This window comes from Opisthorchis viverrini, assembly GCF_000715545.1.
Source record: "Opisthorchis viverrini unplaced genomic scaffold opera_v5_163, whole genome shotgun sequence".
Classification (NCBI taxonomy): domain Eukaryota; kingdom Metazoa; phylum Platyhelminthes; class Trematoda; order Opisthorchiida; family Opisthorchiidae; genus Opisthorchis; species Opisthorchis viverrini.
Window position 1 is genome coordinate 664,239 of NW_008751821.1, and position 23,285 is coordinate 687,523.

At 42.4% G+C, this 23,285-nt stretch overlaps 3 protein-coding genes across 3 annotated transcripts; 1 reads left to right on the plus strand and 2 right to left on the minus strand.

Annotated features, from left to right (window-relative positions):
• Window positions 1–1,335: 1,335 nt before the first annotated feature.
• Window positions 1,336–5,987, plus strand: T265_07278 (hypothetical protein; the record flags this gene model as incomplete). The annotated part of the gene is made up of 4 exons (XM_009172756.1): window positions 1,336–1,465; window positions 1,505–1,737; window positions 1,778–2,023; window positions 5,723–5,987. 4 exons carry the CDS (start codon window positions 1,336–1,338, stop codon window positions 5,918–5,920), a joined length of 807 nt encoding a protein of 268 aa, XP_009171020.1.
• A 3,490-nt stretch (window positions 5,988–9,477) lies between these two features.
• T265_07279 (hypothetical protein) lies at window positions 9,478–14,588 on the minus strand (the record flags this gene model as incomplete). Its single annotated transcript, XM_009172757.1, is given in 4 exon segments — window positions 9,478–9,706; window positions 9,726–9,862; window positions 14,184–14,360; window positions 14,493–14,588. 4 exon segments carry the CDS (start codon window positions 14,586–14,588, stop codon window positions 9,478–9,480), a joined length of 639 nt encoding a protein of 212 aa, XP_009171021.1.
• Window positions 14,589–14,604: 16 nt separating this feature from the next.
• Window positions 14,605–21,880, minus strand: T265_07280 (hypothetical protein; the record flags this gene model as incomplete). Its single annotated transcript, XM_009172758.1, has 2 exons — window positions 14,605–14,756; window positions 21,514–21,880. The coding sequence occupies 2 exons, from the start codon at window positions 21,878–21,880 to the stop codon at window positions 14,605–14,607; spliced, it is 519 nt and encodes a 172-aa protein (XP_009171022.1).
• Between the last annotated feature and the right edge of the window lie 1,405 nt (window positions 21,881–23,285).

The following is a 23,285-nucleotide window of genomic DNA, read 5'->3' on the forward strand; positions in this document are numbered from 1 at the left end:
ATCTAGTGGTGTCAGTCGAAGATGTCCTCTGTCGCCCTTTCTCTTCAACCTCGTAATCTGATGTACTGCTTGCGTCCTATTAGCCTGCCTCGGGGGTTGAAATACTACCAGGTGATTCGCTCAAGGACATATATATATATATATATATATATATATATATATATATATATATATATATATATATATATATATATATATATATATATATATATATATATATATATATATATATATATATATATATATATATATATATATATATATATATATATATATATATATATATATATATATATATATATATATATATATATATATATATATATATATATATATATATATATATATATATATATATATATATATATATATATATATATATATATATATATATATATATATATATATATATATATATATATATATATATATATATATATATATATATATATATATATATATATATATATATATATATATATATATATATATATATATATATATATATATATATATATATATATATATATATATATATATATATATATATATATATATATGTCCTTGAGCGAATCACCTGGTAGTATTTCAACCCCCGAGGCAGGCTAATAGGACGCAAGCAGTACATCAGATTACGAGGTTGAAGAGAAAGGGCGACAGAGGACATCTTCGACTGACACCACTAGATATGGTGAACTCAGGATGGAATTTGACGAAGGTATGTAAGCGTCCACGGGAGTAGTGTATTACGTCTATACTGTTTTGCGATATATTGATTATCGTACCAACTGAAACACGAGGCGGCATGGTGCAGCACAACATCATTTGTTTGCAAATGAGTGTGCTCCGGTACTACTTTGTGGACAAAGTGGTGAACATTGGTAATAAAACCGGCCACACTATCAATAGATCCTCGCAGCATGTATTGCTTCCGGCTGTTGTCATGGACAGTGAAGTAGGCAAGTGAAACATGAGCGTCAACACTGGTCTTGCAGTATCTGATGAAGTTGACGAAGGGACATTCTTGCATTGTTATCTCGTGGTAACTCGTGTGAAATAATGGTATGGCAAATCCCAAGACTGGCGGCATTCTACGAAAGATTGGAGATAACGCGAGTGGTGGAGATGGGAAAACAAAGTATCCAATCCGTGAGGTGGCTCTACAATTGAGACGTGATAAAAATTCATTAATTTCACCCAATGACCCTCGTACTTAGAGCAGCGTTTCCATTTGCCAATTATGACACAGCGGCTTGTCTATGTACTTCTTGTTCCAGCTCCGATAGTGACCGGCGGTCACCTCTATCTGGGGTGTCATTTACCCACTTGTGAATCATGTTACGCCACCTGTCAACCTATCTTTTTCTCACCAGAGGTATGGTTTGTTTTCCTCTTTCCTTTTATGATGCTCAAGTGCTTGGCACCCGTGCTTCAACATTGACTGCTCGGACAACGACTACGGCAGGTAAATCGAACCGTGGAGCGTTTGTTACATGCTTTTCAGCTTCTGATCCTGTAATAGAACGATTGTCAGCGTTCGGTGCTTATGTAGCCGAATGCCTACCTAAGTACGTCCAGGAAGTTCGTGTGGGTCACGTGAAGGAATTGGAAATCTGCATTCATCCTGATGGAGTGGTTCCTGTTCTGTCTTTCCTAAAAAATCATCATAACGCACAATTTGTCAACTTATCTGATATCACTGCCATTGATGTCCCAAGCAGGCAGTATCGCTTTGAGGTACACATACGTGCACTTTGTTAGACTAAACTCTTTTCAGATAGTCTACAATCTGCTGTCTCTGCGCTATAATTCACGAATTCGTGTGCTTACCTATACGGACGAGGTTACACCGATCGATACATCGTGTTCTGTATTCCAAGCATCCAACTGGTACGAACGTGAAGTCTGGGACATGTATGGCGTGTATTTCGCCGACCACCCAGATTTGAGACGAATACTTACGGACTATGGATTTCAAGGGCACCCGCAAAGAAAAGATTTCCCTCTCTCAGGCTATACAGAGGTGGGTCAATCGGTTTATATCAGGGGTTCATATTAACGTATGCCGGTCTCGTTGTCACATGCTGTATCACAAGTCGTTGCCATTCATGTTGTTGTTTCCAAAGCTTTTTACATGAGCACACTGAATTCTTCTGGAGGTATCATAGTTCTCCACAAAAGGCGACGCTTTCCGGAGTCGCCTCCTTCGTCTTTTGCTGTGATTATCTAGTGCTGAGTGAACTCTATGCAAATACCGCCGAGTTACTTTCCTGAAGTGACGTCTCCCCTGTTGATGTGGAAATTGAATTGCGTTTCTACCAAAGCTCAGTTTGCATCCCCAACTGACTTCACTAGTTTTCCGTTTTTTTTTTGAAGTTTCTGCATCTAACAGGATCCTGTTGAAGTAACTTAACTTCAACAACATAGATATTGCATGTTATGGACGGGTAAAATTTGCGCTCACTGGGCAGTAGTTATCGTAATGTCAGTCAAAATCATCAAATCACACCCTCGCTGGTCACATGCTTCCCCTACATAAATAGTAACTGATATCAAACCTGTATTAAATTTAGTATACACGTACAGTACATTCCCGATAAACAGTATACTAGATTAGTAAGAAGAACAAAAACTCGTTAGCCTTAAAGTATTTTTTATAGATGTTTGGTGGCAATTATTTCTCCAAATAACCTTCATGTTGAACTGAACCCGTGTTATATGGGCAACCACGTCAAATCGTTTCTAATGAATTAAATCAAATCACAGCACTCCATCAACCTGTATCTGTTGTGCTCTTTCATACTACGGTACATGGATGAGATTCGTTAGGTTTTGCCATCCTGAATAAGCTCCTGTTGCGCTGCGGTGAGACCTTGACACACGGGGTGCTTTTATCAACGATTGGTTAGACGAGGGAGGTTTTCCCTGACATGTGTAAACATGGTTTCATTCTATATATTTGTAATGTACTACTCATAAGGTTGATGAAAATCCATCGACAGCCCACGACCGGTTTCGCCCTTCTTGGGGCTCATCAGGTAGGCGCAGTCCCCGGGTTTCCGTCAACCTTATGTTCTACTTGAAACTTGAGAACATCATAAACGAGAGATTCAGCTGGGTTCCAGGTGAGTCTCTCGAAAGAACCAAATTAGTTTGCCGATGAGTGTATATTCGCTAATGGTTTCATTCTGTTTATCCAACATTTTCAGTGCACTGTTTATCGTATCGTTAGTGGTTAGTTTTCATTTGTTTCACATCCAACTTGGTTGAACTCTTACGAGCCGGTTAACGTAGGAGACCCACCAGAATACATCTTAGTGGAATTCCAGTACGCTGACAAGGTATCCGTTCCAGCTGTAGAAGCTTCTGACTAGAGTTAATGTCATGTGTCCAGTGCTTATAAGTTTTCAGCAGTGTTGGTGTGGGCCAGTATAAAATGAAAATAATAAGTCGTTCAGCTGTAATACCCTTCCGGCGCCTAGCTGCCATGCTACCCAAAGGAAGCACGAGGGCTGGATACTGCCCAAGCCTAGACAGGGGAATTCGAGAGGCAGAGGTTGGGTTCGAACCACGGACCTTCCGGTCAGTAAATTCGCGGCCTAACCGGTTGGGCCCTCTCCCCCCCCCCCCCATCTCAGCCAACAAACGTGTCATATTGAGGGGCAAATACCGCTCTTAGAACATTGTACTGCGGGTTGTAGGTGTTCCTTTTATTCGTGGGATGTTGTGGTTTAAAGTCAGCTCAAGATAGATCAACAGTTAGGGCACAAAACTACTGATGGGACAGTCATCGTTTGAACTCATCCCTTTCCGAACTCTTCTATCTAGGGTTTGGAGGCCTGTCAATATTTAAGCTCTTGGGGTTCTTTCGAATTGCACGGCAGCTATACACCGAAAGGGTGCTACATCTGAGCGCGTATATCGTTTTTTAATGGTGGTGGAAATTTCTGGTATCGCCGAAACCCCTTCCTCCATGGAGTTTACTACTTGTTGATGCTGTTTGTTTGGTGGAGACGCTACTGTGCTCAAACCGGTGAACTCAAACACTAACCTGGTTCATTTGCTCTGATAGCTCTTTTGTGAGAGTGAATGTATAGTCGGTTTATGGGTTTGTTTTGCCTGTATCTTCAACAAGATTCGCCTTAGAAGTCTACAAGCGTCCTACGTTTTAGTATTCACAAGCTTATATATGCTGCGATAAAATGCGACAGCCAGTGAGAGATGTTGAAAACTCCCGTATTCAGATCGCCTTTGGCGAAATCCTCGTGGATCTGGACCAATCAGGTTGCAATACCCACATCTTTGAAATAAAAAAGAAACACTAACTTTGTGAGGATAGCTTCCCAGAGTCATTTCATCTTTCGGTATTAGCTTTGCACCCACAGAGGCGTGCACAAGAACACATTTTGTGAACCTATCCCTCGAGGTTCATTATGGCACGTTGGTTGACATAGCTCCTCAGAAGCTAGCAGTGTAGCAGATGAAGTTGGAACACATATTTCAAAAGCCAGCACCTTATTCACACATTTGCGCCACCCTGCGTCAAAACTGTACTCCAGGTCCTAAGGGTGACGTAAATCAGACTGCAGTCTTGCTTTTGGTATCGGAGGGTGATTACACGTCTCTACGGGTGTGTGGAGGCGTCTTCAAAATCCATCGATGTTCCAAATCATGCGTGGCATAGGTTATCTTGCGAAATTGTCTGTTACTGTTTTTTTCTTTTCATCCTCGGTCGGAATCGAAGCGAAGACACTAGGCTCTTCAGCTGCATAATTTGAATCCTAAAAGAAAAAAGAAATTGGGTGTTCTCTCTAGTATTGACTGAGATATGTTAGTCGACAATCCTCGAAGTAGTCGATACCGCGAACCCTGTTGGTCCATCACCTGTCCTATCTTAGGTTCGTCTTGACTGACGGAGCCGGTAATTTAGACTAGGACACTCTGCAGCACCTGGAACATGTCAAGCTAGCGAAACGGACCAAAGTTAGTAAACCAACACACGGTAACTCGGCATTTTTTCGAGTTATCAGTAGCCATTATTGTTTTCTACAATACTTCGTGAACAGTATTACTGCTTTGTGGGTGACAGAAGTACTTGTTCCAAGTGATCTAAATTTCAGGTCGTTAGCGACCACCTTTCACTAATGTTGGGAAGAGTGTTGAGTGTCTGGCATATTCATTCAGACGAAGCTGAATGTTCTACTAATTACTCACCATTCTAAACCGAACTGGAATTTCGTTGCCCAAGTTTTAAAGAGCGTGCGATAGTATTTTTATTAGTCAACCCATGCGGTAAAGTTCCTGTTAAGGAAACGTGTTGGTATCAATCGGAGGTATAGTAGTAGTGATTAGCGAACCCATTATGCTTGTTCAGTTTCGTCGGTGTATCGCCAGGATTGGAACAAGTTCCCTGTTCGTAACCGACCGTTCAACCGCAATCCGATGTCGCGCCTGAAATGCTTAGGCTGCATTATTGCTTGCTCCATCCTGCTAGTCCGTGTGGTGGCCTTGTATATGTGGCCCTTGATTGGGATGTTACACTGCCACAAAACCGACGTTATTAGTTAACTGTTGAATCTCGTCTGGTTTACTCTACTAATGCTTCCTTCTTAAGAGAAGTCACCTCATTTCTTCCGTCAGTACTGAGCCACTTCTGACATTTCATTTTAATGTTTTTCCTCTTCATCACTCTTTGCGTCCCAATGCTCCTTTCCACCCTCAGATGCGTTTTGACGATGAGTACAAACGAGTCGTAATTGAACCGGTGGAATTGACGCAGGAATTTCGCAAATTCGAGTTCAAAAGTCCTTGGGAAACTTTTCCAGCGTTTCGCGACCCCAATGAAGCTAACAAGGCCAAACTACTAGAAGACAAGAAGGCTGATCAAGTGGCAGAGAAACCAAAAATCAAAGACAAATGAAACCGTCATCTATTATTTCTGCTGTTTGGATAGCCTTGTTGAGTACCGAATAAAACTTAGTCACCTACCTAATCTTCTGTCTGCTACAACCATGGTGAGGAATCCTACCCAAAAAGGGCTCGTTCAGGGTTCACCGATTCTCTTGGCAGTCGCTGCGTACTTACACCTGAAGTCCTTTGCAGGTGACATGAAAAATGTCCAAGTTCTGGCAATCACTCGTTTGGGAATAACAGCCCATTGCTCCATGGTTGGTGTGAAGATTATCCTGTAGCAGCTCGCCCTATCCCAGAGGACTTTTGTTGATACCCGTATCGCGCATTACCAGGCGAAAAATTGTCACAATCAGCGGTGGGGTTCTGTTTGATAAAATTCTGCAGTTATTTAATATTGACGGGCACATTTAGGTACATAAGTTTCCATAATATGTGCTTTTCCTCTTTCCATGAGACAATTACGGCGTCAAATCTATCTATAAACCATATCCTTGCTGGTTGTCTGGTGCATGACTTCGAGAATTTCTAGAATATAGTCTATACGACAGTTATAGTGTCAAGTTCTGTCCACCAGAATGTTCCACCGAAACTTGTGGGATTTGTAGATTTCAGATCCACGTCACTCGGCTAATCGGTCGTCCTTTCCTGGCGTAATTAGTTTAGTGAGTCCACACCAAAGGAAGGAAGCACTGGGCTTAAGTTTCGCTCTTATCAGAGTTCATCAGCATTGCACATCGTTGGTCGTGCCGAGGTTCAGACTTCAGACACATGACGTGCGAGGGAGAGTGTTGCGACCACTCTACTAGCACACGCTGGATGCATCTGAATTTTCATGTCTGAACAGACGAACATGCTCATGCTTGAGCAGTGTGATTGGTTTCCTCCCGTTTGGTGTGGACTCACCAACATTTTGCAAATTTGTATAAATATTTATTGCTGCAAAACATTCATCCTTAACCTACTTGGCACGATAAAGCCTAAATATTTCAAGTAGCTCAACAAGCTGCCATATGGACGTATTCTTTCCGATAACCTGAGAGCTTCCCTAACTTCGTATGTACTTTTGATACCCCTCGCCCTTCAACACAAGACTTACAATTTGCCCCGTTAAAAAATCGCTTGGTGTCTTTTTTGCATACATGGGTTCCCTACATAAGTTGCGGGCCTTATTTCCAGTAACTTTTAGTCTATCGACCAATAGTTCGTTCGCTTCGCTGCACAAACGCTGGTTTCGAATTTCATAGCACGTTTTTATATCCAACCAGCAGAGACTACGAATTTAATGTATCTCATTTCGCATCTTAGGTCGGCCTTGTTTGTTCTACAAAAATGAAACAGAAACTGCAGAGTTTCTGGCCTAGGTACACAAACTTCCGTATTCTTTGTTATGACCCTAACGAGTTCTACTGTTCCAAAGGTGCGTGATTCCATTCTCTCTAGCCAGCACATCTTGGATATGAGGTTTCATGGTCCACAACGGCTGTGCAATGCCCTTTGTTAGCCTACCACATGTCATCTGAAACGAGTAATGGTTCATTTTTGGGCTTTAATTGTCGCGTACGTGCTGATTGACCAAGTTTGAAATGGTGGAGATTTCTCGCATCATTATGGATGTTGTTCGCTACTTAAAGGAATGATTGTGCACCGGCTGGCTTTATGCCGTTGCATATATCCTAATGATACCTCTTGTAGCAAACCAGCACGTCAGAAACTTGAAGGTAACCGCCTGCACATTCGCGAATCCTGATGAACGAACGGGAAATATCGGGTGGAGACTAACCTCCCATTTAGAGACATGGTATTTTTGAGAGAGACCATGACATCGGGGGACTGTCTCTACAGTTCCTTGTCCGATTTAGCATAACTACATCTGACAATCATCCGCCAGTGTGTGTCCAGCTGAATAGGCTCTCAAGTGGTCTTTCATCTACCGGTCAACATAGTACTCAAGGCTCTTGGTTGAAGCACACAACCAAAGCTAGACCAAGTTGTGGCAAAACCAGACATCAGAACCACGACACCATTGAATTAATGATGGTGATTACGTGCCATTCGGTTGATGGATTTTTGAAGCGAGAAGCACGTTACTCGCGAGATAGCTCACAAAGTACTTTCTGTTTACGGTCTCATAGGTGCATCAGATTCAAACTTGTACGCTGCGAACTTTGAACACTTTATTCAGCTCTTAATTTACAACAAGATTTTCCGGGTCTGCTGTTCTTCACGTCTGATTTCCGGGGCACCGGATTCTTACTAGAGTCGAATGATTTAACCTAGGACGAAGTATTGCATTTGGTGGCAGACTCATGCCTTTTAAGTTAGCATTATTTGTGGAATAAAGAAGACTAAGAGCTCTACTGTTCAGTGCTTCGATCACCGCAGGTGTAGGATAATAGGAATCACGAATGACGAGATAAGCAGGAGTGGATAGGCATCTACCAGTGTGATTTCAAGGACTTGTCTGAATGGTCAGGGTCAGATATTACCATTCTTGTGTTCAAGCCGAGGTCAACTAGTCGCGATTTTGGCTGCTTCTGACAACCCCATCCACATCTGATATGGACTGGCCGTCATTCTGGCTGACACAAATGAATTACCTGGACTGCAGACTATTATTATTATTTGTCCATTGGCAGCCATTTTGAAATTCGCTGGGCCTTGTCGGATCGTACAGCTGTGGTATCCTTTCGGCGCATAACTGCCGTGCAACCTGGAATAACATCGTGGCTCTCCATCATGGTGTGCAGCACAATCGCTGTCTTTCCGTACGGTGATGGATTCAGTGGTGGAAAGCATGTATCTCGTCTTCCACAACATGTGCCTTTTGTTTTACCAATTGGAGTAGTTGGGGCGTTGATATGTCTTCTAACAGGTTTTTCAGCTTTGTGAACTGTTTATTGAATTTAAACAAAACCGTGGTTTGTAAGCCGTACAATATATGAACGGTTAACAGGATATTTCGATCGTGTCTACGACTGATCGAATACTTTCTCAATCAATAATGCTGGCTAACTGTTTCGGTTTAGCTTATGCTCGCTGTTAGAGATCTCAGCAGACCTGGTGTCTTCATCAGCACAACTTGTTAGGCATCTTTACGACAGTTTGCCTCATATCCAAAGAAGCGCGCAGAAAGTATTCCGGAATCAGTCGGTTCACGATACAAGTCACCTCAAAAACTAACTCACTGACTCCAATAATACAGTCCAGAGGATGAAGGGGACGACCCGCGCCCTCAACTTCACAGGCAAGGCATGCACCGTTATAAAGAATAAAGTGTATCGAACGCGAGCATAGTTCGACTCTGTTTTGACGAGCGAAAAATAGTGTGCGCGCCCGAAGTTAGTCACTTTCTGGCAGATTTTAAAATTTTCAGGCAATCACTATACTTTTCACCCGTTGAAACGGTGTCATGAATCGAAATACGCTTGCGTTCGACTTATTTCAGAAGGACTGTACAAACAACCAAATTGGAAATAATTGAAACGAGTGAAGTCACTTCTTAACCTCTCGAGATTTGGACCACTAATTTTTGGGAATTATTTTCTACTAATCACTGCGTCGAATTCACTCGAATTCTGCAATGAACCTATTCGCCCAGTATCCATATTTCAAGAGCTTTGAGTAACATAGATTCGAGGACGACCAGGGACCGTGCATGATTATCCTGGAGGTGACCGTAACGGTGATCTCATGGCGTTGGACTGAACTATGGCTAGAACTCACAACTGCAGATCGGCTAGCTTGTCGACCGAGTGTGTGGATGAATTCCACTTGCTTGTTTTGATGCCAGCTACTGACAGTGGTGTGATTACGGGTGCGACTTCATTGGTGATACCGTGGGTCTCTGTTTCATGGATCGTCTCTGTTTGGTGGAAACAGCTTCCAAACAGGTTGCTCGCGAATGCACATCAGTGCAGGCGATGCAGTCCTGTGTCCCACCTCGATATCCCTTTGAAGCTTGTTTACGGCCGGCACGGGTGCCCTTGCAGTCTACCGGTCCTATCGTTGTGTTGCATTTCTTTATTTGGGTCGATGAGTCATTGGTCGCTATGCAAACCTTATGATGATACGAATCAGACTGACCTATTTTTTATAAAACCGCTTCTTTATTCATAGGTACCTACATACAGCTGTCCAGTTTATGTTCTGTTCAAGTACACATGTCGGCTCAAACATCTTTGAGTCAATGCTCCAATCAGAGCTGCATGAGACTGCGGCGACCACACAACGAAGGATGTTTGTGGTAGACTTATGTTTCATCTTCCACTGACTATGAGCTACACTGCACGTATGGAAGGATTTTCCAATAAACTTGTGTACCATACGACGGTACAAATTATGGGGAATGTATGGAAGTACCATGTGACGCATAGTGCGTCACGTAAATTGGTTACAAGCATTAGTATAGGCCGAGAGCGTTTGAAATTATCCATTCCTCTTAACATCGTGTTTAACGAGAATCTAACGCAGTTATCGTCCACTGCGTCCAAAAACCTTTGGCGTCGAGAATTCCCGGTTGTCTTCACACTGGCACCACCTGACTTCGTTTAGCTTAGTGCGCCAACTAGCGAGTGTATATTCCACCATCACAACTGTTGTTGAGTGCAAAAGTGAGCTAATGCGGTCAACAGCTCTTCCTCTCTGAAAGAGGAAAATTTCGGCAGATTTAGAGAATAGTCAGGTCTGCATACCACGTGGCCAATATCGTTAGGTTTAGCGCACCAGCCTTTCCCCTATGATCGATACGTTTCTCTGCCTTATTTTAAGACCTCCAGGTTACTGTCTGGTTGCTTGTGTTCCGTGATTCACGCCTGGTCCTCTGGTTTCCACTGAGTTTTCGTTCTTATTAACCGGAGCAGTTGTTCACTAAGACGGTAGACGCGTAGATTTGAGAGTGTCCAGCTCCGGTGACTCGCTTGAAAAGTTATCTTCACCAGAAAACCTGCTTGTGAAAGGACCACAGATGAAACAGAGGGCCGTCACACTGGTTTGACACAAAATTTCGCGGAAACCTTCCGTTAGCTACACAATTTGAATAACAAGTATAGTCGTGGGTTTCGGTTGATCACAACCTGTTTCAACTCCGTGGGACATCGCAGATTCAGTCGCTTTTGACGTCCTACTAATTGTGGTTGAGTAGCGCAAAATTCAGTAGAAACTTTCACGCTGGCTCTTGAGCGCAACATGCATTGTCTCCGAAAGTAAGTGACCGTTGTTACCATGTTTCTGCAAATATCTCGGTGTATACCGGCTTCCCAAGACCTGTATATGGCACAGTAACTCTTTGCATAACAATGGAATAATTTCTAACCATTATGAGACATGTGTAAGGGTTTACATTGCTAGTGAGCTCTGATAAGAGCGAAACTTTAGTGCACCGTCCCCTCTTTCGTTTCAAATAACCAGAATAATTGACTCAGAACAGCAGGGGAGCAGTTCAAAAGAGAACGCTGTAAATATGCGGTCACGTTATATCTAAAATCTACAGCACTACCGCATACTGTTCAGTAGAGTACCTTTCATGCGTTTAATTCAGCAAAACATGAGGATAAAGGCTATTCTCAAACACCTGCTTTGAAACTTCGTGTTTCTCCCCTCATGTTATTTTTAAGACTAATATACGCTTGGTTGTTAGGGTGAATTATGTTTTTTCACCTTCGTTCAGTGCAGCCTATCAAGACTTTTACAGTGTTCAGACTATCTACGGAGCGTTTATCGCACGTGACCAGCCCAAACTTTCAGGCCACGTGCACACTTAGGAAAACATTTTCATTTTTCGCAACAGCTGACAACGTGTGCAAGACTATGAGGGGCCAAAAAACAAAACCTTCACTGAGCAGAGAGTGAGAAGTATCTCAAGTTGCGAATATATATGCCAACTGGACACTGATGAGACCGGTTGTGGAGGGAGATGGCTTATACAGTAGTTAAACCGAAAATCCAAATAGATTATCTGGCGTCCTTTTGAAAGATACTTCAGGCAATCTGTTTAAAGATGACGAAGTGATGACTTTACGCCTCTGTTAAGTAAAGGATGGAGGAACTCGTCTTATAAGACCAAAATTTCCGCTGGTCACTGCCAACCGAAAGCAGTCATGGTATCACTATGTGTTACATTAAATTCGTTTATTTCGAAACACTAGTAACATCTTTCGGGCTGTCTTGATGGTTTAAAGTAGATTCAAGTGATCTTAATGGCCTTCATAGTCCCGTCAGTTTTTGGCGGTGGCGTCCGTTGAACACAGATTCGCTTACATGTAATGACATGCTTGCATATGATCAACAGACTTACAGATCAAGTATGCCAGTATTTCGTGTCAATCCACCCGACCGCGAACTGAAAACGTCTCCTTGGATGGTGACGAAATATTTGCACGCCAGTTGTTAGGTTTGGTGAACAGATCAGCAACCACATGATCAGATACCAATACCGTGATCCACTCCCTGCCTGTACAGATCACTCCTGTTGACCGAAGCACCAAAAACCAACTAGTCATGCCGTCGTGATCGGTTCTTCTTCTCCTTCAGTACGCTGACGCCTGAACTAATGATGGTGCTTGCAACTTCCTGACTACTGACCTGCCTAGGTCACCATTTGGTTAGTCGTTTTTCAGGTCCTTTTTAAGACTTCATGTTAGCAAACCCGAACGGTGTTCCTCTGGACTGGCTGCTTTCAAAGCACTACAACATAGCTACCATAGGATACGAATAATCTCTAACAATATGAGAAACATCTGTATTAAATGGGGCATTTATCACCCCACTCCCAAGATTTGTCTAGTAGCAGCTAAAATATTCTTATTTCAAACGGGATGCTCTCACTCCGGCTATCACTCCGAACCATCAAACTGAAGTAAGGTACCTAAATGATCCACGCTTCTCTGTTGGCGGAACAGGAGTAACTGGGCCACGTCACTACTTGTATAAGCTTACAAAAGCTGCGAGTATTTACTCGGAACACATGAAACTTTGCATCATATCATTTCCTCGCGGAACAAGCTAGAAGCATCAGAAACTCGGTTTAAAAAAAACAGTTTAGTTAGCTCGTTCATTAGGGCATTCCGGATACCACTGAACACATGCAGTGAACTGCTGTGACAGTACTTTTATGTGATCTGGTGGAAGGTTCACAATAACGTAATATCTTTATTCAGACTATTATGCAAAGCTTAACTCCTGCATAGCATTATAAATTCACTAGTATAGACAAGGGATTTTTACCCGTTTTCATGTACTCTGAGCTGGGCACTTCGCAAAAGTTGTTTAAGCTATCGATGTGAGGTTAGATCGTCGCGAATTGGCGCTGCGTTGTTTCTCATCGGACTTCAGTATTCGTTTTGAACCGTGCCATGCTTGTTCGTATGAACCATGAGGACGATATGGTGGCGGCCCTGAACCATAGTTGGTCGTTTGGTCCGTCACTCCTGCTGTTCAGCTTGTTAGTTCGTTCCACACTTGATCGACGTACTCAGTGGCTTTTTTCTGTCGCCTCAATGGTTGCAACTATTGTCATCTAACAGCCAGTTCTTTTTGAGTTGTCCAATTAGGTTGGAGAAACTTTACGTACGACAGTGCGTAGAATGGATCAGTTTTTATGCTTGGTTGGCTGAGTATGTTATGGACTGCCATTGTTCTGAGAACTCTCCGGATACTTGGTCGTTCCGCTTGTCACAATTTTCACGTTTTCTGGATTGAGCTTTTTAACCTCCTTTAACTTTGTGTGTCAAAACGTGATAGAACAGATGAAGTTCTCTGATCGCTGCACTATCTGCTTTCATCCGTGCGGATAGTTTCCTTCGTTTGTTCAGCATATTAATTGTTGTAGTTCATGCAACTTATTCTGTGAAAGACCATTGTACTCGGACAACTTCCTTCCATCGACCTTGATATCAACTTGTTCAACCTAACTACTGTGATGTTTTTTGGTTATTGTAGCCCTGTTTGATTTCAGGTACGTTTCTGATGCACTCGAAGGTGGTTTATCTGTTTGATTGTTTACGTATTTTGTTACTTCTGGGGTTGGGTGGCTGTTTATCGTCTAATTTCGAGCGCAATGATTATTTCAGAATGTCTCTTCTCATTTCTACCGTACTTTCCACGACTGTCCTGAATAGAGTTTTGCTAATTATGGGTGGTTGTCACGGTAGTTTAGTACCTAGTCCATTTTTTTCGATAGGGGTAATTTAACATATTCCCTCCGTTTCCGTACTAACTGGTGATCTAAAAAGTAGTATTTGGTTATTCTCTCCCAGTTGAACCATAGATATTACCTCCAGACACTTTGTGTTTATCGGTGTTGTATTGCGTACTGTCCTGTATTCTGTTTCCTTCTGATGAAAATGTCGTTCACAGCGAGCAAAGAGCTTCCGAGTAATTATTGGTAGTACAGTGTGCTTTCTGTACTCATCGTCATTATCAGAAATATTAGCGTTGACACTGATATCTTGCTGCCATACAACTAGAGTTTGTTTAATTATGTTTAAGGGAGTGGGTGAGGGAGGGGACCTAATGCTTGTATGGGGTGTCTGCACCTCCAAGCACCCAGTCAACTAACCTGGAGAGAGTATGGCAACACAAACGCCACTGGGATAGATCAGTAGCCATTTCCTGCTACCTCTCCAGTCAAGCGCAGGAAGGCCCACATGAACCCCATCCTGGAAGGCGTAGCGCGCCATAACCTACAAACTCTTTCTATTCACTTTCACGCCCTTCTACGAAGTCGTATGTTGTCCACCTCGCAGTTTCTGCCGTTCTGAGGGCATAGAGAATGACGCTCGTCTCGGTATACGGTGTTTTGGCATGCGTAGAACGAGGTCGAGGCACCGCACTTGATGTTGCTAGATCTTGTCAGCGAATGAAGTACCTGCTGTCCATCAAATACCGGTTTTCTAATTACCTCTTTAAGAATTCGTCGACTCAAACCGACAACAGCAACACTTCCGGGATATCGGTTGTCAAAATCCTGAAGACGTCCCACCCATCTACGTGAGCTATTCTTTACAATCAGACGACACAGAAGCGCTTAGTGTAGCCTTGAGACTCATCGATGTGCTTTTTTGGTGCCGAAAGTGATACAAATTAACCAAAAATATTCGACCTTTTGATAATTCATCGGACACACTGTCAGAGCAAATCAACTACAGAGTCATGTGAAACTCTCCACAACATTGAATGTTTCTCTTTGAATTTCAAAAGGCATGTTCAGAGACTGTGGGTCCTGAACCATGACTTTGCACTTTTAGGTGTAAGACACTTTCCAAAAGATGGTGTGATGGTTGTCAGCTTATCTAACAAAGCATGTGTTTGGCTTTCGTCTTCATAGGTTAGAACAACTTATGCATTACTACTCCAATGATAAATCCGGATATTAGTTGACCACCTTGGAGTTAATTTCAAGTGTCGCCAAAGTCGGCCGTCAGAGATGAAGTATTTACCATTCCAAAAGTTGAACTAGTTGCATAATATTTTCAGTAGTTTTAGAACAACTTACGCATTACTACTCCATTGATAAATCCGGATATCGGTTGATCTCCTTGGAGTTGATTTCAAGTGTCGCCAAAGTTGGCTGTCAGAGCTGAAGTACTTACCATTCCAACATTTGAACTAGTTGCATAATATTTTCAGTAGTTTCGAAGTATTTTTGTTTTCCCACTTTCCGAGCACAACAGAAAACGTACGTTACATGCAGCCAGGCAAACCAGTTTAGAAGAGATATGGCTGTGATGTCATTCTGCCGTAACTTTACGGAAGGTAACGAAAGTACATAGCTCCACCGAAGCTTACGTCATCTTCGTTCAAAAGGGGAGCTTAGATATCAGACTATCGGTTAGATGTGTGTGGGGTATAAGTGCTTCAGTTGACGATTAGTGTATTCATATTAGAGCGACTGTGATGCGCGTGTTCAAGGAGTAAGTGGAGGGAAAAGAATTCCAATCACCGTCTCACCTGTCAGTCGGGTTCGCGGAGTGCTTAGCTCTTCAATACGGTAGACCAGTTGGTGAAAGGTGCATTCACCTCCGAATTCCCGTAACAAGTTCCCATTATTGACACTCATTCAGCTGCACAGTAGTGTCATTGAATGTTTGACGCAATACTTTGTCAGAGATGGACGATGACTGAGTTCCATGGAATAAGTAGATCTTCAGATGTAGTCCGTCTAATACTAGTTTCGCAACCCGTCTACTTCAACACCGATGTCGTTAGCGTGAAAGTGCCGAGTGAATTTTGTTTTATTCCTTATTTCAAACACCAGTATCTTTTGGAAGCTAGATAGTGGCCTATTTAATTTGCTGGATTTTTCAGAGTATCAGGAACCAGTGGCGTACAAAATTAGTGGAATTGTGAACTTTCGGGCCACAATAGCAGTAAGAATAATGAAGTATAAACAGAAAATATATCTTTGTTCATATATGCGCTTTAGGTAGTAGACTGGAAATGTTACACGTAAAATGATTCAGCGCCTCAAGGTAACTAGCATGCCTTTGCTCACATAATCGGCGTTGGACAAAATGGTTGCTATCGTAAGTCCAGTATGGTAGCTCAAATGATTGTATGCTGTCCGGTAGGCTGAGTAACACTCTGACTAAGTTTAGCAGGGTGAAATTTGACTGCTTGCATGACGCGGGAAGCAGGCAATTCCTCTTCTGATCGACCAGCAGCGCTTGGCTGACAAACCATGATGGTGTCATTCACTGCGCAAACGGTCCACATCGTGTTAACTGAATGTGGGATATCCACCCATTGAAGTTAATGCTGGAAAACAGCGAATTATCGGTTGTTCTGTAGCAAAGACAGTGGAATTTTACATCACCACAAGTCCTAACGATTCTTTTTGAAATGTTTCGATTTGCCTGCAGATCTTACCCAACACCTCCCCCATTATCTATGAGGAACTGCAAATGGAGAAGACCGTCACTGACCACAAAACTTTACGCAGACAATTTCATCAGGCTAATCAAGGAATCTACATCGGTTTAAGCCAAAACTATGGTGATAAAATGAAAGCATTTTGCTTGTTATTTGTGCACACTGTGTGGTGAAATGGATGCGTTGTATCCCTGTGCCTCTTGGTCCTAGTCGTACACCCACCGCAAGCTTTGGTAACAATAATCGGTTTGGCTCCATGCCGACTAGAAGAGGCTTCTGAACTTTCGCAAAATGGTTGAGAGAGCAACTCTGCTGTCACCGCAGAGGTTTTGGAGCTATATCGGAGCTTTATGCAATCAACTTCAAGGGCTATATTATGTTGTGAAATTTGCGATAAAATCTTCCGTTTTTGACAAAATTCCATAAAGTAGTCTAGTATTTTGTCGTCATAATAAAGTTTGACACAAGATGTTCCACCTCCAATTAGACGAGCTTCGATTGGACTTGTGAAAACAGTTTATTTCATTGTGTTAGGTTCTTGCAATCGTAAATTCGCGTACAATTCAAGGGCGTGATGAATCATTCTTCTGGGTAGTTAAAACTAGGGACAGAGAAACTCCATTATTTTTATAAAAGAACTACTCGAAAGCGAAAAACACTCAACTGCAAACAAATGTGGTTCTGCGAGAGACTCACCTGTAACCCAGCTGAATCTTTCCTTTGTGAAGTTTCCAGGTGATATCTCGAATATCGTAGTCATTGAAACATGAGGCGGCCTGATGTGGCAAATTCAGTTGCCTGGAAACATCAAAAACGAAAGATTCAGCTGGGTTCCTGGTGAGTCTCTCGCAAAACCAAATTTGTTTGCTAATGAGTGTCTTTCGCTAATTTCGTGGAATTCGGTTTCAAGTACAACACAAGGTTGACGGAACCTCGGGGACTGCGCCTATCTGATGAGCCCCAAGAAGGGTAAAACCGGTTGTGGGCCGTCGAAGAGTTTTTAGCCACTTTATGGGTAGTGCATTACGAACTACTCACAAGGTTGCTGGTGATCCCCGAGAAGGGTGAAACCGGCCGTTGGCTGTGGAAAAGTTTTCAGTACCGGGTGCAATGAGGTGCTTGCTGACCAAATTGACTTGGTGCAAGCCGACTAGCGGTTTGGAGGCGTCGATGAGCTCAGGGTTTCAGCGGATCGATGAGTGAACTGATATACCATCAACTGGTGAAAAAGCCGTAGAATAGGATTACGATCACGTGTACGGTCCTATACAGCGTACCTAAATTGATGGAAGCCAAACAGAACCATTGGTTAAGTGATCTGAGAGAATGTGATTTGAGCCAGTGTTACATTGAAACATTTTTGTCGACCACAAACTTGAAAAGAACACAGAAATGAGACGTTTTAAGTATCACGGAGTGTACTTCGTTGTGTCGCTGTACTACAGAATAAAGTCAGTAAATAACTAAAGCAGAAGGAGAGCCTCTACCATCAGGATGTAGAAAGCAAATCATTAACCAAGTGTGTACTAATGATATGATCGGCTCCTTCCGTTCACATAGTACTGATCTATATCTCCTGATAGCTATAAAGTCGGGAAACTGTAGTACCTTACTGTTCGTGGTCTTGCGCGCAATGTGAATTGCAGCAGATGGATGTATTCCGCCACATCTTCAACAAAACACTGCACTAATACATCATCTTGCGTCCTTTTTGCCGTTTTACATGTGAACGCCGAGCCACCTGTATTGGCAGAACCCACCGGTAACTTTGATTTGGACAAACCGAACACATCTCAATTTTGATACAGTAACATATAAATCTATCCAGTCTAACAACCCCCCCCCCCCCCAAAAAACAAAAAAAACGTTATCCTAATGATGTTTTTTCACTGCTTCGGTTAGCGTGCTTGAAAGGCCTCATATTACCTTAGAGTTCGGGTCCGGGTGCCATTCAATCGCTACATGAGTTTGAGATGAAATCTCACGTCTGTCCACGTGAGAATTTCCCCCGTGAAAAGAAGTTAGCGACTGTATCTCATGTAGCAGAGCTGGATGCAAGCGGACCCAAGAAAACGGTGACCCACTTTGTACAGTGTATTGTGGAAGAGGAGCATTCATGTATCGGGAAAATCTCAGGATATAATGACGCATTAAACGTGCAGGAGTCTTACCCACTGCTCATCAATCAAGTTAACAATCATATGACATGTTTGATGGTCCGAAAGCGCAACTTACCGCTTAACCGTGAGCAATGGAATTTTGGCTGACACTGTGCAGCAGCTGCCAATTCATAGGGTGCGACTGCCTATGAGGAAGCTGTTATTTCCACGAAAGTGGAGGGACTGACCGACAGTGTTTGAACAAAAATGAGACAGCAGATAGATCTTGTCGTGTTTTCTAGTCCTGCTATCAACAAGTATACAAAATATGCTGATACCGAGGACATTAACACAACAACTCGAAAACGCCACATTCAGAGTTCTCACGAAGACTAATACTGAGGATTATGCGATGTCAGACGAAAGTAACATGTATTACGGTAATATAAAATCTCCAAGTTGAACAGTCTTTTGTTGTTGTGTTGGCCGGATAAACCATCAATTCTCCTAATTCTTGATAATGATACGGCGCCCTCCCCGATTCGAATATATCGTGTGAGGATACCACATTGACCACTGTGTAACTCTAGTGGCAAGACCTCATTTTCACAAAAAGCAAAGCTGGATCAACCAGAGTAGATGTGAGATGATTGTTACCGGTAGGGTTTCATCGCGCAACTGTTTGCCACGACATAAATTAGTCTGGTGCACACCCTTGATGTGACAAATTGTCTACGAGGTGCCTACGAGCGTCGTCCTCAAGATACTTCTTGTCATTTCCAGAATCGTGGCTTTACCGAAAGCATTGGTACAGCGAACGATCTCAAATCTGTGGCGAGCTCATTCCAGAGATACGGTCTTTGTTTCTTATGGGTCGACGCGCCACAGACATCTATGAATACATGGGAAACTTCCTCCATGACATTTGCGATTGAATGGCAAGTAACACTAGGTCACTATAAAAGATATGAGTTTACTATTTTTTGCTTCCAGAAATGATGTGTATAGTTGCATTATGAAACCATCATGGTGGATGTAAAAAATCCCTTGGGCAATATCGATTCCCAGTCATCATTTGTGATAAGGGTAGTTGTCTAGGAATCTTTTTGTCATAAGCTGCATGCTAACAACCGACTCCTCAATAACCAAAAAGCTTCTGTCCATCTACTTACAGTATTTTCCAACCACCGTCGATTAAAAATTTCGATTTAATTTAGGTGTATGTGACAAAGAAAAAATTTTTTGAGCTCTGAAGAAATACCCGCCGGCCGGTTGCTGGTTCTCCAACCTTTATCTCTTGTTTATTTGTTTACCATGAGGGAACTTTCTGGTGCTCTGCGGCTAAACTTGATCCCACCCCTTTTCCACGGTGAACAAACTTCCAGGATGAGCTTACTTCAAACCGGCCTTAGGTGTATTCTCTCAAAGAAGCCGTTGTATCGTGTTCAAACTAATCAATATTGATCGATAAGAAGTAGACCAACTCCTCCGTGTAACCCAAATTGGATTTCTGTCTTTCTAACCGGTTGAAAAACAGCCACGTGAGGTGTCTGTTGCGGTATATCACATCACGAAGTGAAAATAAACAGGTGTTTAAATAGGGGACATTTGTGCCACCAGATTTCTTCTAAGATGAAAGGGCGTTTGAGAGTCTCGTTTGTACACAGGCAAAGGACACTTGTCAAACTGACTGAAAGCTATTTAAGTACTGATGTTCAAGTTCAGTTTTTGTTTAAAACCACAAATCTCGTTTACTCGTCTACCATTGGATATCTGGCCATGTGTTTCAAATCGGTTCAGGTTTCACTTAGATAAGGTCCATATTTTTTGTACTAGTTAACTTTGGATGCAGCTGGCATTTTAGTTCTTCTGATTGATATCACATGCTTGGGTTTATAGTACTAGAGACGAGTTATTGCCTGAACTCCATACTGGCCTAAAACACTATCAATTTAGAGGCTGTTAGGATTCCTCGTTCATCCAACACAGAAAAAGTTGCGACTAAATCCCTTCGAACACTTTGTGCGATCGGAGGCCGTATTACTCCGAATTAACTATGAACACTCTAACAATCACGGTCGCGAAAGAGCTGAGTGAATTATTCCGGAAACATGATGCTTTCGTCCTAATTGTTACCTATTCGTTGGCCTTGGAGTAAGTTGAAAGGACAATGAGTTTAGCAACGGCACTGGATAGTGAATGGTTGGATGTCGTTGTAGGTTGTTTCGTTTATCGAGTTTAACCACTGGTTTGAATCTGCAGGATGTAGTCGATACATCGCGTTCAGTGGATCTCAGCTTCGTGAGTATCCCTAAATGGACAAGATTTCCCTACTGTGAGCAAACTGGTAGTATCTGTCCAAGAAAAACAAACAATATGCTCAGTAAGTTTCACAAAACGAAAGTACCATTATTCGGGGAGAACACAAAATTCCTTTGTTCATATGCGTTTCGTGTTGTATTGCACTTACAGGAAACAATGCGATTAAAACTTTTGACCTGTTAAAAATTCCAAGTGGATTATTCACTCTCCTCTTCAATGCTGGTCGGTAACGAACCACTCCTAGCAACTTTGCTTTCATCCTTGTGACTGGAGCTAACTTGGGTTGAACCGTTCTTGGAATCTGCCGTCTCACCAGTTCGACCGCTCGATTTTGATGGTGCACTTGATCTTCGAAGAGATTTTTTGTTGTGACGTTGGGCTTCGATTGTTTGTTGAACAGCTTTTGAGGCCAAGTAGTCTGAAATACTGATGGCACTTGGTCTACGAGTTGCTGAAACGGAGGACCTCGGCTCTGGTTTCTCTTCCAATTTAGCTTCATTTTCGTCCGACGTGTCAGCGTTGTTATGTTCTGATTCCTTATTGTCCGACGACTGTGAACTTCTTTTAGCACGCTGAATTAACAATAGAAGGGACTCATCTTTCTCACCAGATGAATCGGTATCCTCTTCGGGCTTTTGATCCGAATCTAATTTGGTTGGTCTCACATTCATTGGATCCATTTTTACCCAAATAATGATAGTATTCCACGCAGTATGCTATCGCACTGCTTGTCCGTTTTATGTCCGGTTGTATACCGCGTTCTGTGGACACTTTTTAATCCAGGTTACTTTCTCCCGTTAGAATTCAATCAATCGGCTAGGTTAAACGGATTAGTATAATCCTAGTTCCAGTGTAGTTATATAGAAAAGATTCTACTATTTACCCATTACTTCAACCCATCGATCGCTTTTTCCTACGTGATATATAGTGGCGCTCTACTGTGACACACAAGTTCAATCCTCATTGGTCATTCCAGTTCGATCGATTGTCTCAGTTTGTTCCGTGTGCTACAGTGCACTGAGCATTTCCCTGTCAAGGACATGGATATTGTTTGTTCAACCGTCACACCTTCCAAAAACCTAAACTCAAGGACGAGTACGATAAATCTAGGATTACTCTAATTCTACTAGTCTGGACCGAAAGTGCGACATGAAATCAGAAATGGAAACTAATAGAATTTATTACCCTAGAAATTAAGACGTTCCTCAGTTATACGGAACTATATTAACCCCTCGTTTCATCAGGGATTCCACCGATGCAGTGTCACTTACCAAAAGTCTACGAAGGCGCACTCAGCCACCGATCACTGAAAATTTCCATCCCTGGAGAGTAGATCCCCATCTTTAAGAGGCCATGATTTTGTCTACAAGCAGTGGTATCACTTCCAAAGTCATTAAACCTATGGGGTCTAGAACAGCAGGGTGAAATTCAAAAATTTCAAGGGATGAATGAGGAGTGTGAGTGACCTGCTCTTGGAGCACAAATCAGCTGAAAGTTGCACCAAGGCCGCTTCATGCTTCGGTTGATACGATATTCAGGGCTTTGAAGTATGTTTACCAAAGGGACACAATAACTCCTCAACAGCCACCGACCACTTTTGCCCTTCTTGGGACTCATCAGTTGGCCGGATTCCTCGAGTTTCCGCAAACCAAAAAGGGAGAAACCGGTCGTAAGCCATTGGAGAGTTTTCGGCAAATTTATGAGAAGTGAAACGTCACGTAAACAAATTCTGATTTGAGTTCGGGATCCCATCTTCACTGCTCGAAAAGTGTTGAATTGGAAGAGAAAACACTTGGATTGAGTCCTCTTTTTCATGTTGCTATTTCTCTTGCCTCTCCCTTCAAACAATAATACCCACGCTATATTGAGTTATCGTGGAACAGTTATACGCTACTCATCGTTATGGACATCTTACATGCAATTTAGACAAAAAATCATCTTATGAAATAAAACAACAGTGGAAAATGCCTCCACTCAGCTGGTGTATGGTACTAGAGAAAGGACGTCCTTTTAAGAATGTGGGAAAAAACAGGGAAGGCAAGGGTTTGATGGAGGCAACTTAATGCTTTTGATCAAAACCAGGTG